Source organism: Pseudorca crassidens, chromosome 10 (assembly GCF_039906515.1).
Source record: "Pseudorca crassidens isolate mPseCra1 chromosome 10, mPseCra1.hap1, whole genome shotgun sequence".
Taxonomy (NCBI): Eukaryota; Metazoa; Chordata; class Mammalia; order Artiodactyla; family Delphinidae; genus Pseudorca; species Pseudorca crassidens.
Genome location: NC_090305.1, coordinates 7,870,786 through 7,884,965, shown reverse-complemented (window position 1 = coordinate 7,884,965; position 14,180 = coordinate 7,870,786). Strand labels below are relative to the sequence as shown.

Below are 14,180 nucleotides of genomic sequence, written 5' to 3'. Positions count from 1 at the left end.
TCATAAATGTAATTGATAATGTTATTCAATTAAACATAATGAAGACATTTAAAAATAATGTAGCTGATGCTTGAGTTATTTCAAAACAAAAATAGGAAAAAAATGTTCATATTATAACCTGGGAAACAGCTGTTATAATAGATTAAACATATTAGTTTATTTAAGTTTTGTACTTTTAGAAAAAACTATTTGCTATGCTGAAAACGGAAATCCTCTCCGAAACAGTGCGCATACGTGCACACACACACACACACACACACACACACACACACACACACCTTTTGCACTGCTCTCAGTGCTTAGTGAAAATATTCAGTTTTCAAATAAAAACAAACTATGTAAATAAATTTTTGAGAATGGAGTGGGGGAAGGATTATCCTCAAATTTGCATAGAATACCCAATTTGCACAACTAAATTGCAGTAAATCAGATGCCATTTTAAATCTTTGAGACTTACATACTGCTCACCTGATTCAGAAAGCCCTCATACACTGATGTAGTAAATACATGCAGTACTGGCCACAAGATGAAATAAATATCATCACACGCCTATTCCCTAGCCAACTTTTTCTCAAAGGAAAGGACACCTAGTACACTCACGGACTACTTTTTTCTTTAGACTTCCATTGCCAAAACTCGCAGCTTCTAATCATACCTACCATTTATATAGCACTTACGTGGGCCAGACACTGTTCTAAGCCCTGAACATGTATTAATTTATTTAATCTTCATAACAGTCCTCTGAGCTACCTGAGAGAGGCCAAATGATTTTCACAGTAAGTGGCAGAGCTGGAATTTGAATTCATCTCCAGAGACCCTGCTTTTAAGCACCACATTACATTAGCTTTGATTAGTTATTTATCAATGAAATCCCATTCGTACTTCGCAAGTATTGTACTTGGCATGAAGTAGAGAGTCTTATTACTTCTAAGTATTTATGTCCTAACACTGGATGCAAAGGATCCCCGCAGTGTGGGTAGAAAGGGCAGGGATGGGAGTAAGCAGACTCTAGGCAAAGCCCTGAGGTAAGCATTTCCCAAAGTGTGGTACAAGTGTGCTCCAGGTTACAGGGTGATTCTAGACGGTCCACCAATGTTTTATGTTAATAGTTATGGATTTATGTTAATGTGTAATAGGGAAAGATATAAATAACACATCAAACCTATGATTTCAGGATATTTTTGCCTAGACAAAGCAAAACAATGTTTGTTTTTGTTTTAAGGCAAGGTAACGTAAGGAAAAGTATTAAGCAAATAATAGCACAGATGTTACAAGAAAAAGAAAAAAAAAAATCATGCAAATGGTTGAGAGCTTGTGCTCTGCTGCCTGTGCTTAGTCATGCTGGCTCTGCACCTTTCTAAAAGAAGGTTGCCTAGAGCCTGAAATATATGGGATAGCCCATTCTCAAGGCTCTGTCTCCCAGGCTTGACCTTTAAAGGTATGACATTTTTCATTCACACAAAGATAAAAAGTTGCAGAACAGAGAATAACATTTGTCATGTTGGAGGTTTATGGTTGGACCTACCTGGACAACTGCTAGAACAAAGGACTATCACATCCTTTCTGGGGTCTGGCCGACCCCAAGAAGTTTGCAGCTATCGGCTATACTCCCTCCTCTTTTAGTATAAAAGAAGCCTGGATTCTAACTTGGGTAAGATTCTTTAGGACACTAGCCTGCCACCTTCTCTGTCTGCTGGCTTTCCGAATAAAGTCGCTATTCCTTGCCCTAACACCTTGATTTATTGGCCTGTCACTCAGCCAGCAGTATGAGCTTGGACTCAGTAACAATAGTTTCCTAGAGCAAGGGGTCAGGGGGCGGAAAATAACTGACTCAGCTGAAAATGGGAAATGGTGATGACAACAAGATTGTATAAAGCTGGAGCCTATGGGGCAAACAAGCCCAGGTGTGACGCTGGACATCTGCAAGTGTAACCCCAGTATTGAGGAGTCCAGACAGTGGGCAACACTCAGAAGCCAGGCTGTGGGACTTGATCCCAGGGGAGGGGGTGAAGACAGAACATACCTCAAGTGTTGGCTGGGGGCCCCAGCTATGCCATCCTCCAAGGAGCCAGGTTCCAGGGCAGAGTGTCTGTGTAGCACAGATGAGTTCTTGCAAACTGAGCCACCTGAAGAAGGCGCAGGAAGATTTAGACTGGGTCATATGTGTTGCTCTAAAAAGCTGATCTTATTAGGGGGCAGAAGAGTTTTGTGGAGAATGAAAGGAAGTAGGGAACTTACAAGGGCCTAATCGTTATATTACTAATATGAAATATTAATTATGACTATGAGTTATGAGTAATAACTATTTGATTCCTAATTTACAGCCTTCAAATGCGGCCGGTGTAAATTAGAGCAGCCAAAGCTTCTGACATACTTGGTTCTGATCAGCTCATGACTGGGCTGAGCCCAAGCCTTCAGTCAGACACCTACTGTATCAGCTATTGGGAGCAGAGGATAATGCAAAGGAGGTGAGGCCAGGCTGAGAGGTGACCCCTGTGATCAACTGTCCCCCGTTAGACTCAACCAGTGCCACGGGGCACTGAACAGAAACACAAGGTATTCACTTGCTAACCATTCTTTCCTCTCCATGAATAGTGCATAGTCTTGGAGTAGACTTGATATACTTACCTGGAAGAACTTCAAAGTACTGAACCTAACCTCTGACAAATTGTTTCTATGGAACATCTGTTGGAGAAGATAACAGAATTCTTTTCAAATTTTAGGATCTTTTTTTTTTTTTAATTTATTTTTGGCTGTGTTGGGTCTTTGTTTCTGTGCAGGGGCTTTCTCTAGTTGTGGCAAGTGGGGGCCACTCTTCGTTGTGGTGCGTGGGCCTCTCACTGTCGCGGCCTCTCTTGTTAAGGAGCACAGGCTTTGGATGCTCAGGCTCAGTGGTCATGGCTCACGGGCCCAGTTGCTCCGTGGCACGTGGGATCTTCCCAGACTGGGGCTCCAACCCGTGTCCCCTGCATCGGCAGGCAGACTCTCAACCACTGAGCCACCAGGGAAGCCCCAAAATTTTCGGATCTTATGAAATGATTTTAACTAATATTCTGTGAGACGTTGTGCTAAGAAAACCACTGGAAATAGAATTTACAAACGAAAAGAAAGTGATAAATGGTCTCTCACTGCCTCTTTCTATGGTTCACAACATTCCTCTACACATTAGAATCACCTGGGGAGCCTTAACAATCCTAGTATCAAGGATGCACCTCAGGGACTTCCATGGTGGCACAGTGGTTAAGGATCCTCCTGCCAATGCAGAGAACACGGGTTCGATCCCTGGTCTGGGAACTAGGATCCCGCATGCCTCGCGGTGCAGGAAAAAAAAAAAATAATAATAAGGTCTATTTAAAGTAAAAAATAGGGACTTTGCTGGTGGTCCAGTGGTAAAGAATCCACCTTCCAATGCAGGGGACGTGGGTTTGATCCCTGACAGGGGAACTAAGATCCCGCATACCGCGGGGCAACTAAGCCCGCACACAACAACTACTGAGCTCGTGCACCTCAAATAGAGAACTCCGAGTTGCAAACTACAGAGCCCACGTGCCCTGGAACCTGCGCCACAACTGGAGAGAAGCCCACGTGCCCAACGAAGATCTCATGTGCTGCAACTAAGACCTGACGCACCCAAAAAATAAATTAAAAAGAAAAAAGTAAAAAATAAATATTCCTCCTCCTGGGTCCCACCTTTGACAGCAAAATCCCAGGCACAAAGGAATGACAGAGCAGAGCCTTTCACTAGGACAAAAATGTCCTTATCTATGTATCAAAAACATTATGGCCCGCTTGTGTCCTATTTAAAGGCATTTTTTTCTTGTATAGGATTTTGATCAGACTGGTGGTGCTTGGACCAAATTTAGCAAGAACCAATAGGATATATCTCTAGATGTATATATACATACATATATATATACATATATATATGTGTGTGTATATATATATATATAGAGAGAGAGAGAGAGAGAGAGATTTTAAGAAATTGGCTCACAATTGTGGGGTCTGACGAGTCAGAAATCTGTAAGGCAGGCCCACAGGCTGGCAATTCTGGCAAGAGGTGATGTTCCAGGTCTTGAGTTCAAATTCTGCAGGATAGCAGGCTGGAAACTCAGGCAGGGTTTCTAGTTCCAGTCTTGAGGCAAAATTGCTTCTTCTTCAGGCAACCTCTGTCTTTCCTCTTAAGACCTTCAACCGACTGGATGAGGTCCAGGCACATGATGGAGGGCAATCTGCTTTTATTCGAAGTCAACCAATTTAAGTGTGAATCACATCTGTGAACACCTTCACAGAAACATCTAGAATAATGTTTGACCGAACAACTTAGCCTAGCCAGTAACCTCATAAAATTAACCCTCCCACTTGATAAAGGTGGATTAAAGGGACCAGGGATATTTAGCTTAGAAGAAAAGACTCAGATGGGACATGATAATATCTAGAAATATTTGCAGTCACCTCCAGCAGAGATGGGACTGTAGTATAGTGTGGCATTTAGGGTCATGGGCTTCAGACATAACTGAAAATAGTGAGCCGAGAAAGGATTCTGCCAGGGCTCCCACAGCTGTTTAGAGGGAGCTGGGATTTGGACCCAGCCCTTCCATGCACCTCAGTGAACACGGGGAAGGCAGTTCCTTTCTGGGAAGAATTGAGGGCTGTAGTTGCATCCTCTCAGGGAAACTGAAATCTCTCCTTCTTATTCAGGGGCAGAGGTTCTAAATTATATTTGGAGGATTTGTACAGAAATACGGGAAACGTACTTTACAATCTAAAATAAAGAGTGAATGTGGGCCAGAAAAAAGGATGTGGTCTAGAAGTTTGCTTAGAAGCAACCCACCTAAGACACGCAGGAAAAGACTGGAGAAAAACGCATCAGATTAAGCAAAAGCGGTTTGTTATCATAGAATCTTTTCCATGGATCTTGGAATCCATGAATTCTTGAGACTGCGACTCAGGACATCCTTAGAAGGAAGATACATGGTAAGACTCCAACATTTCAAATATCGATTCCATCACACATCTCCTGTTTTGTATTCTTCCATGATTCCCTGTGCACAAAAGTTCAGGCCAGACTTACAAACTGCCTAAACATAAAACGGGGCTTAGAATACTTAGACTTTAAAGGCTTGGTTTGTTTTGACAAAATTTAATTAGCATAATTTAAGATTAGACCAGATTATGCATTAAAAACTAAAATATATTTTATGTGGAGAAGAAAAGAGAACTAATAATACGCAAAGTTAATGTATGTAAGACTTTGTCTACTCATTAGCATGGTAACCTCACCATAGTAATCTGTAACTCTTCCTTCGCTACTATTTGGTAGCAAATGATATTCTTCTACAGTCTGCACTGCTGGTGGAAAACATTGAAGAGATACGCATGATTGTCATGAGACCCCGGAGATTCATTTCTTTAATGAGGACAAGTTGCCTTGAGTCTGGGAAATGTTATACCAAGCATTTGCTGAACTTGAAGGGCGGAGCAAGTGGTGACAGAATAACAAATGTTATCAGCGACCTGTATCAGTTGTGCGAATGCCAGGAAAATAATTTCAAGGTGATTTCTCAGGTATTTGTAATAGATTGTAAATCAAAAATGGCTGCTGGCTAGTAACATCAGGCATTCCAAAACCTTGAGTTTCTAGAGTATTCCTTGGACTGTAAATGTAAAAGTTGTTCTCAAAAATATAAATATACCTACTTTAAATAATCTAGCAAAGAATGGATAAATACAATCTGAACTCCCACAGTTACCTCTTACTCTTCAAGTGTTCTCCAAGGGAAATTCTAAACTAAGTCAGAAATCAATTCTAAAATGTAGAAATGGGGAATTCCCTGGCGATCTGGTGGTTAGGACTCCGTGCTTCCACCTCAGGGAGCACGGGTTTGATCTCTGGTTGGGGAACTAAGATCCCACAAGCCATGTGGCACACACACCCCCCTCTAGAAAAAGCAGAAATGGAGTAAGGGATGAATTCTTCTTTTTTTAATTGGACATTTGCAGTGGTGATATATCTATATCAACTGAGTTGGGGACAGCTGAAGGGGGAGTACTTTGGGGAAGTGGGGCAAGGAGAGAGCGGGGCAAGGAGCTGCATTTGAACATGTTAAGTTCAAACTCTTAGATTTCTAAGTGAAGTGTTGAGTAGGCTGTTGGCATCTGAGTCTAGAGTACAGGGTGGAGGCACAGATTTGGAGATACAAGTTTGGGAATCGTCAGCATACAATCAAACTTGTAATTGGTTGGTTGTAAAATGCTATTCACATGTAAAGTATCATTACCTAGTAATTACTCATGAATATAACACAGTAGCAGTCATTGACCCGCTAACCCTTCTGTTTGGAACATCAAAGATACTTTTTGAAGAATGAAATAATGCCATTTGCAGCAACATGGATGGACCTAGAGAAGTAAGTCCAACAGAGAAAGGCAAATATCGTATGATATCACTTATATGAGGAATCTAAAAAAAATGATAAAAATGGACTTATTTACAAAACAGAAACAGACTCACAGACACAGAAAACAAACTTAAGGTTACCAAAAAGGAAAGGGGGGGAGGGATAAATTAGGAGTTTGGGATTAGCAGACACACACTACTATATATAAAATAGATAAGCAACAAGGTCCTACTGTATAGCACAGGCAACTGTATTCAATATCTTATAATAAACTCTAATGGAAAAGAATCTGAAAAAGAATATATATATCTGAATCACTTTGCTGTATAACAGAAACTAAGAGAACATTGTAAATCAACTATACTTCAATTTTTTTTTTTTTTTTTTTTTTTTTTTTTGCGTTACACGGGCCTCTCATTGTTGTGGCCTCTCCCTTTGCAGAGCACAGGCTCCGGACACGCAGGCTCAGCGGCCATGGCTCATGGGCCCAGCCGCTCCGCGGCATGTGGGATCTTCCCGGACCGGGGCACGAACCCGTGTCCCCCGCATCAGCAGGCGGACTCTCAACCACTGCGCCACCAGGGAAGCCCTTGAAAGATATTTTTAATAGAACTCTTTTTTTTGGAAAATAGGATATATACAAGTGTTAAGTTTTTCTTGTTCTGTCTTTCAAGTATTTTATTGCTGATCTTAAGTACTAAGAAGTTCAGAGATTCTCTATTGATTTTAGGCTTACAAAATATTATCAGTTGGAAGTTCTGAGAAGGCTATGTAATGACATCTTCAAGAATGCTTATCTTCCTAAGAAAGGAAAAGCTCAAATGTGAAATGCAGTCTTAAAGAACCGTGAAGCTGCTAGGTCAGCCCTTGTCTTGACAGGAATCAAGTACTGAAGGATATGCTGCCAATCTTTGATAAGGAATATGCTGGTAGTTTAAAAATATACACACTTCTTTTCAACACTCCATCCTGTAAGGAGAATTGGAAGAAACATCAATTAAGGGTTTTTTAAAAAAGGATTTTATTTATTTTTTGGCTGCGTTGGGTCTTCATTGCTGCGCGCGGGCTACTCTTTCGTTGCAGTGTGCGGGCTTGTCATTGCGGTGACTTCTCTTGCTGTGGAGCACAGGCTCTAGGCACGCAGGCTTCAGTAGTTGTGGCACGTGGGCTCAGTAGTTGTGGCTCACGGGCTCTAGAGTGCAGCCTCAGTAGTTGTGGCGCACGGGCTTAGCTGCTCCGCGGCATGTGGGATCTTCCCGGACCAGGGCTTGAACCTGTGTCCCCTGCATTGGCAGGTGGATTCTTAACCACTGCGCCACCAGGGAAGTCCTCAATTAAGGTTTAACCACTGAAAAATTTATTATTTGAGGATGAAACAATTTATGGAAAGCACAAGGATGAGGATGTATAGGAGGGACTCCCCCAAATAATGATTACATTAAGCCACCGCCAATCCTGATGTTATGCTGAGACTCAGAATACATATTTTGCCATTTTGCTGTTACACATCTACACATCAGTCCTTCAAAATACAAATAGGAATATTAAGGTCACAGAATACAATATTGCTCTGGAATATTTGAAGTATCAACACTCAAAAGTAAATTGTTGAATTTCTAGTTCTGGAAATGGTGGAGTGGCTTGTATTGGACTAACTCTCCTTCAGGTAACAGTTATAAACTCTGGACAAATATAAAGCATAACTATGTGAAGGCCTTAGAAAAATCACCAAAGTCAAGTAGAAATTGGAGGGAATTTGGAGGGAAGGGAACCACGATGGCTGTGGTCCACGTCTACACAGCTTCTCTCCTCAGGACACATCCCAGTCCACAGGACACGGGGCAGCTAGAACTGGAGCAGAACCCAGCGTTTCTGGCTTGTCAGAGGATGGAGTCTGGGGCTGCCAGAGCAGCTGGAAATTGAGGGAGGAACCTTGGAAAAGAGAAGCCACAGAGAGGAAGCCCCCTAAATCTAGGTACAAACTCACTTTAAATTGACCCCTGACCTGTGCGTGCGTAGACGAGATTCCAAGGGGACTGTTAAAGCAACAGCTGAAAAAGCTGCAGAAACACAGCAACCGTCTCATCTGCCGGCTGCAAGGGAGGCAGGATGAGGAGTTAAGTCTCCCCAAGCTGGGCCTGGCAAACACCATGGGCTTTCCATCGAAACCCTAGAAGGGCCGTAGGGAGTAAAGTTTATATCCTAGGTCCAAAGAATGTACCCTAAAACTAATGGCAAAACTAAAACAAATCCATCTTCAAAAGTGCAATACCAGGGAACTCCCTGGTGGTCCAGCGGTTAGGACTCAGTGCTTTTACTGCAGGGGCCTGGGTTCAATCCTGGTCAGGAAACTAAGATCCCACAAGCCGAGCAGCCAAAAAAAAAAAAAAAAAAGTGCAATACCAAGCATCCACAAATGAGTCAGTAACATAACTGACTGCTTAAAACAAAAATCATCACTCTATTAAATGTCCCAAAACTGGTGGAAAAACAACAGACAGATTCGAAAAGATCAGTGCATCTCAAAAATGATAAACACAAAGAAAATCACACCTGGGGTCATCATGGGCAAACAGTTGATAGATCAAAGATAAAATCTTAAAATCTTCAGACAAAATGAGGAAAAAATAATAAGCATAACTTCTGACTTACCAGAAATAATGGAGGACAGAATCACATCTTCAAATATCCAAAAGAAAAACAAAACAAAACACGTCAGCCCAGAGTTCTATATCCAGCAGAAATGTGTTTCAAAAGTGAAGGCAGGGGCTTCCCTGGTGGTCTAGTGGCTGAAAGTCTGCCTGCCAATGCAGGGGACACGGGTTCGTGTCCCGGTCCGGGAAGATCCCACATGCCGCGGAACAACTGGGCCCGTGAGCCATGGCCGCTGAGCCTGCGCGTCCGGAGCCTGTGCTCCGCAACGGGAGAGGCCGCGACAGTGAGAGGCCTGCGCATCACGATGAAGAGTGGCCCCCGCTCGCCGCAACTGGAGAAAGCCCTCGCACAGAAAAGAAGACCCAACACAGCCAAAAATAAATAAATAAATAAAATTAAAAAAAAAAAAAGTGAAGGCAGAATAAAGACACATCCTATAGGCATCCAGAGGATATAAGGAAAGATTATGACAACTGGAAGGCAACACATTAGACAAGTGCGATGAAATGAGGAAAATTCCTTGAAAGAAACTTACCAAAACGGATGCAAAATGAAATAAAAATTATGAATAAGCCTATAATTATTTTAGAAGATGAATTTGTAATTAAAAACCTTCCTACAAAGAAAACTCTAGGCCTAGATAATTAAACTGTTGAAGGCTATCAGACATTTAAAGAAAAACTAGTATCAGTCTACCCAAATTCTCTCAGGAAATAAGAGGAAGGAACACTTCCTAACTGTTTTCCCAAGTTTAGCACAGCCGTAATATGAAAATTTGACAAAACACTACAAGAAAAAAAATTCAGATCAATATCCCTCATGAACATAATTGAAAAATTCTTATGGAAATATTATTAAACTGAACCCAGCAACATATAAAAAGGATAATACATCATTTTCAAGTGGGGTTTATAACTTTGACTTAACATTTTAAAAATTAATGTAATCCTGGATGGACCTAGAGTTTATCATGCTAAGTGAAATAAGACAGAGAAAGAGAAATATCATATGATATAATTTATATGTGGAATCTAAGAAAAATGATACAAATGAACTTACTTACAAAACAGAAATAGACCCACAGACATAGAAAACAAACTTACGGTTACCAAAGGGGAAAGGCAGGGAAGAGATAAATTAGGAGTTTGGGATTAACAGATACACACATATATAAAATAGATATAACTGAATCACTTTGCTGTACACCTAAAACTAACAGAACTTTGTAAATCAACTATACTTCAATTTAAAAAATAATTTAAAAAAAGAAAATAACCTTTCAAACTCATAAAAATATGATCCACTTACCTAGATGAGTGACTAGAATGTAATATGTTAAATATTTGTTGTATATAATCTGTTATATTAACATAGTAGCGTATGTTAATAATGAACATTAAATATTAATACTGATCATTATAATTGTGCTAATAAATATTAATATATTTTTAAAAATAATGTAATTCATTACATATCCACCTGGGGGGAAAATAAACTGCAACTCCCACATATACAGAAAAAAATTAATCTGTGTTGGTTAATAGACCTACATGTAAAAGCTAAACGTATAAATATGCTTCAAGAAGAAAACATAGGAGAATATCTTTGTGACCTTGTGGTAGGCAAAGATTTCTTAGAACATGAAAAGCACTAGCTGTTAAAGAAAAAACATAAATAGGACACTATCAGAATCTAAAACCTCTGCGCATCAAATGACATAGTTAAGAATATGAGAAGGCAAGCCACAAAGAGAAAATATTTGCAAAACATATATCTGACAAAGAACTTGTATGCAGAATATATAAAGAACTCAAGCTAATCAGTAACAAGAAGACAAACAACCCAATAAAAAATTGCCAAAAATCTTGAATAGTCACTTTACAAAAGAAAACGTATGCATGGCTAATATATACATGAAAAGAGTCTCAAAATTATTAGTCATCAGAGAAATGTAAATTAAAACTAAATGAGAAATTTTGCAATCAGTGGAATGGCTAATTGTTTTTTAATGTACAGTGCCAAATGTTAGCAAGGATGTGGGGCAAAGTTGAATTCTCCTACGTTGCTGGTAAAATTGTTAAATTGTACAATTACTTTGGAAAACCATTTGGTAGTTCGTTTAAAGTTTAACATACACCTCCTTTATGATCCAGCCTTTTCACTCCTGCATATTTACTCAAAAGAAAAGACAACATATTTTCATTTAAAAGATTTGAACAGGAATTATCATAGCAGCTTTATTTATATTAATTAATGTCAATTGACAGGAAGATGAACAAATAAATGATGGTAAATTCAAATGATGGACTCCTATTCCGTAATTTCAAAAATGAACTACAGATAAACACAACAACACAGATGAGTTTCAAAACACTATGTTGAGCAAAAGCATCAGGGCACAAAAGACTAAATCCTCCAGATTCCAATTACATGAAGTTCAAGAACAGGTAAAACATACATGATAATAGAAATCAGTTGAAGTTTGTGGAGAAAGGAGTAGGGATTGGCTGTTGAGGGACACAAGAGCGCTTTCTGGGATGATGGGAATGTTCTGTATCTTGATCCAGGCGGTAATAACACAGGTGTGCACACTTATAAACACCTGATTAATTGTACACTTAAGGTCTGGCATTTCAATGTATGTAAAGTTTGCCTCGAATTTTTAGAAACTCAATTCTTTGCATTTCCTCGAATAAAATAGTAGCCTCTGTATGAACATTTCTCTAGAAATGAAATAACTTTGGAGAGAGGCAAATAGTCGAAAAAGAAATCCTTTAATCCTACTGAAGAGTGTTTGGTGAGAAACTGCTATATTCTTGAAGATGGATATCCATTTTGGGATTATGTCAAGGCACTTAAAGAAAAAAAAAAAATCTCTTTAGGTTGATGGAAGGAGTATGAACTAAGGTCAACATTGCGGATCACCTAATGTCCCACCCCTTCTTGGTAATGCAAAGAGCAGAGAAATACGTAGCGATCCTGCACATTTTGAGGTTACAGCTTTCTCCTAAAATGACCCAGCAAGAGTGATACCCACTGATCAAATCCAATGATAACCCTCCTCCAGCATATATCATTTGGTACAAAGTGAATGTGAAAATTGAGGAAACTGTCAATATGATTCAGGTTGCTCCGAAGTTAGAAATCTGGAATTGCGTTTGTTGAGGTGTGGAAACGGGCAGCTATCGAATTTATGGTCTCTTCATTGCTAAGAGTTTTTTGTTTGCTTGGATATATTCCCAGTTTTCAGCATCATTTACCACTGTGATTCCTAATCACATGTGTGTGACCTGTTTTTTCTTTTTGGAAGCTTATAGAATCTTCTATTTATCACCAAGTTTTTGAAATTTCACAGTGATGTGTCTTTGTGTGGGTTTTCCCCCTATTGTTTTACTGGGTGTTTGGTGGGCTCTTTGAATCTGGAAACAAGTGTCCTTCAATTCTGTGCTATTCTTGTGTTAGTTTTTTGATTTTTGATTCCACTTCCTCTTTCTTTTCTTCTGCACATTCATTAGTTAGAGGAAATACTTGATCCTCTTATTTTCTAATCTTTTCTCTTGTTTTTTTTTAAAAAACTATATGTTGTTTTGTCCTAATTTCTGGGAGTTTTCCTTAAATTTATCTTCAACTATTTTATTAATTTATTCTAGATTTCTGCTACCTAGTTTTATTTTCTAAGAGCTCTTTATTATTCCCTGAATATTAATTCCTATTATAGGATCCTTTTCCTGTTACATTCACAGACACAGTATTTTCTCTTTATGGCTTGGAGAATATGAATTATAGTTTGGGTTTGTATTGCCTTTTAAGAAGATGTTCCCTGTACTGTTTCTGTTTCCTCTGAGTCACAGAATCTCCTTAAGAGTCTCACAGTCCTTATTTGGCCTAGTTTGTTTGTTTAAATATTTTTTATTGTTCTAAAATATACATAACATAAAATTTACCATTTTAGCCATTTTTAAGTGTACAATTCAGCGGCATTAAGAACATTCACAATGTTGTACAACCATCACTACTATCCATTTCCAGGAATTTTTCATCTCCAAACTGAAACTCTATACCCGTTAAACAGTAACTCCCCATGCATCCTTCTCTCAGTCTCTGGTAAGCTCTATTCCCCTTTCCATCTCTGCGAATTTGACTATTCTAGGAATTTCATATAAGTGAAATCATGACATATCCGGCTTATTTCACTCAACATGATGCTTTCAGGGTCCATGCATATTGTAGCATCTATCAGAATTTCATTCCTTTTTAAGTTGAATAATATTCCATTGTGTAATATGTATAGACCACATTTTGTTTATCCAGTCACATCCATCAGTGGGTATTGGGTTGTTTCCATCTTTTGGCTCTTGCGAATAATGCTGCCATGAACACTGCGGCATATTTTACTAGTAGGTTATACAAAGCTATTTAACCAGAATTTGGGCAAGGTGAAAAATAGGTTTAATATCTTCCCTAAACTAATGGTTCTAAAACTTGGCCATGCATGAGAATCACCTGGGGTGTTTTTAAAACCTTCCAAAGCCCATGCTGCAACCCAGACCAATGACATCAGATTACCTTGGGAGTGGGACACAGGCCATGAGTATTTTTTGTAAATCTTACCAGTTGATTCCAATGTGCAGCCCAGTTTGAGAACCAGTGCCCTAAGCAATGGCCACAGTCCTTATTTGGATGGGGCTTGTCAACCCGGAGGGCTCAACTCTCAGGACCTGCAGGATTTTTTCTTATTCGAATCCACTTGCCCAGAAAGTACTGTTCTAATCTATGACCTACGGCATGAGCCAGCTGCCATCTTTCCGGAAGCCAAGCAGAGAAAGTGGTCCAGGGTCTCACCATTCAAAATGCACTCTCTTTCTTAACCTGCCTATTTTCAGCAGCTGCCTCATCCAGGCTTCTGCTGTGCTAGCGAGGGGCATCGCCCATTCGGACAGGCTTGAGGATAAGACCTGGGGTCTGCCTCTTTCACAGACTTTCAGCCAAGCCTCTTTTCTTCAGCTCCACCTCAGCCACTCTCTGGAGTCCCGCAAAAACATTCAACTGCTGAACTTCATCTGAGTTTGGAGTGTGAATCAGCTTCCTTCTCCTTTGCCACTTAGTCTTTGCAGTTATGTTTTTACA

General features: G+C 39.8%; 1 protein-coding gene across 1 annotated transcript in view; it reads right to left on the bottom strand.

Moving 5' to 3' along the window:
- SYCP2L (synaptonemal complex protein 2 like) overlaps window positions 1–3,959 on the bottom strand; it is a 91,899-nt gene extending 87,940 nt beyond the window's left edge. The window contains exon 1 of the mRNA XM_067751990.1: window positions 2,024–3,959. Within this exon, the coding sequence (XP_067608091.1) occupies window positions 2,024–2,161 (138 nt within the window). The 5' untranslated portion in view covers window positions 2,162–3,959. The remainder of the gene's footprint in view (window positions 1–2,023) is intronic.
- Between the last annotated feature and the right edge of the window lie 10,221 nt (window positions 3,960–14,180).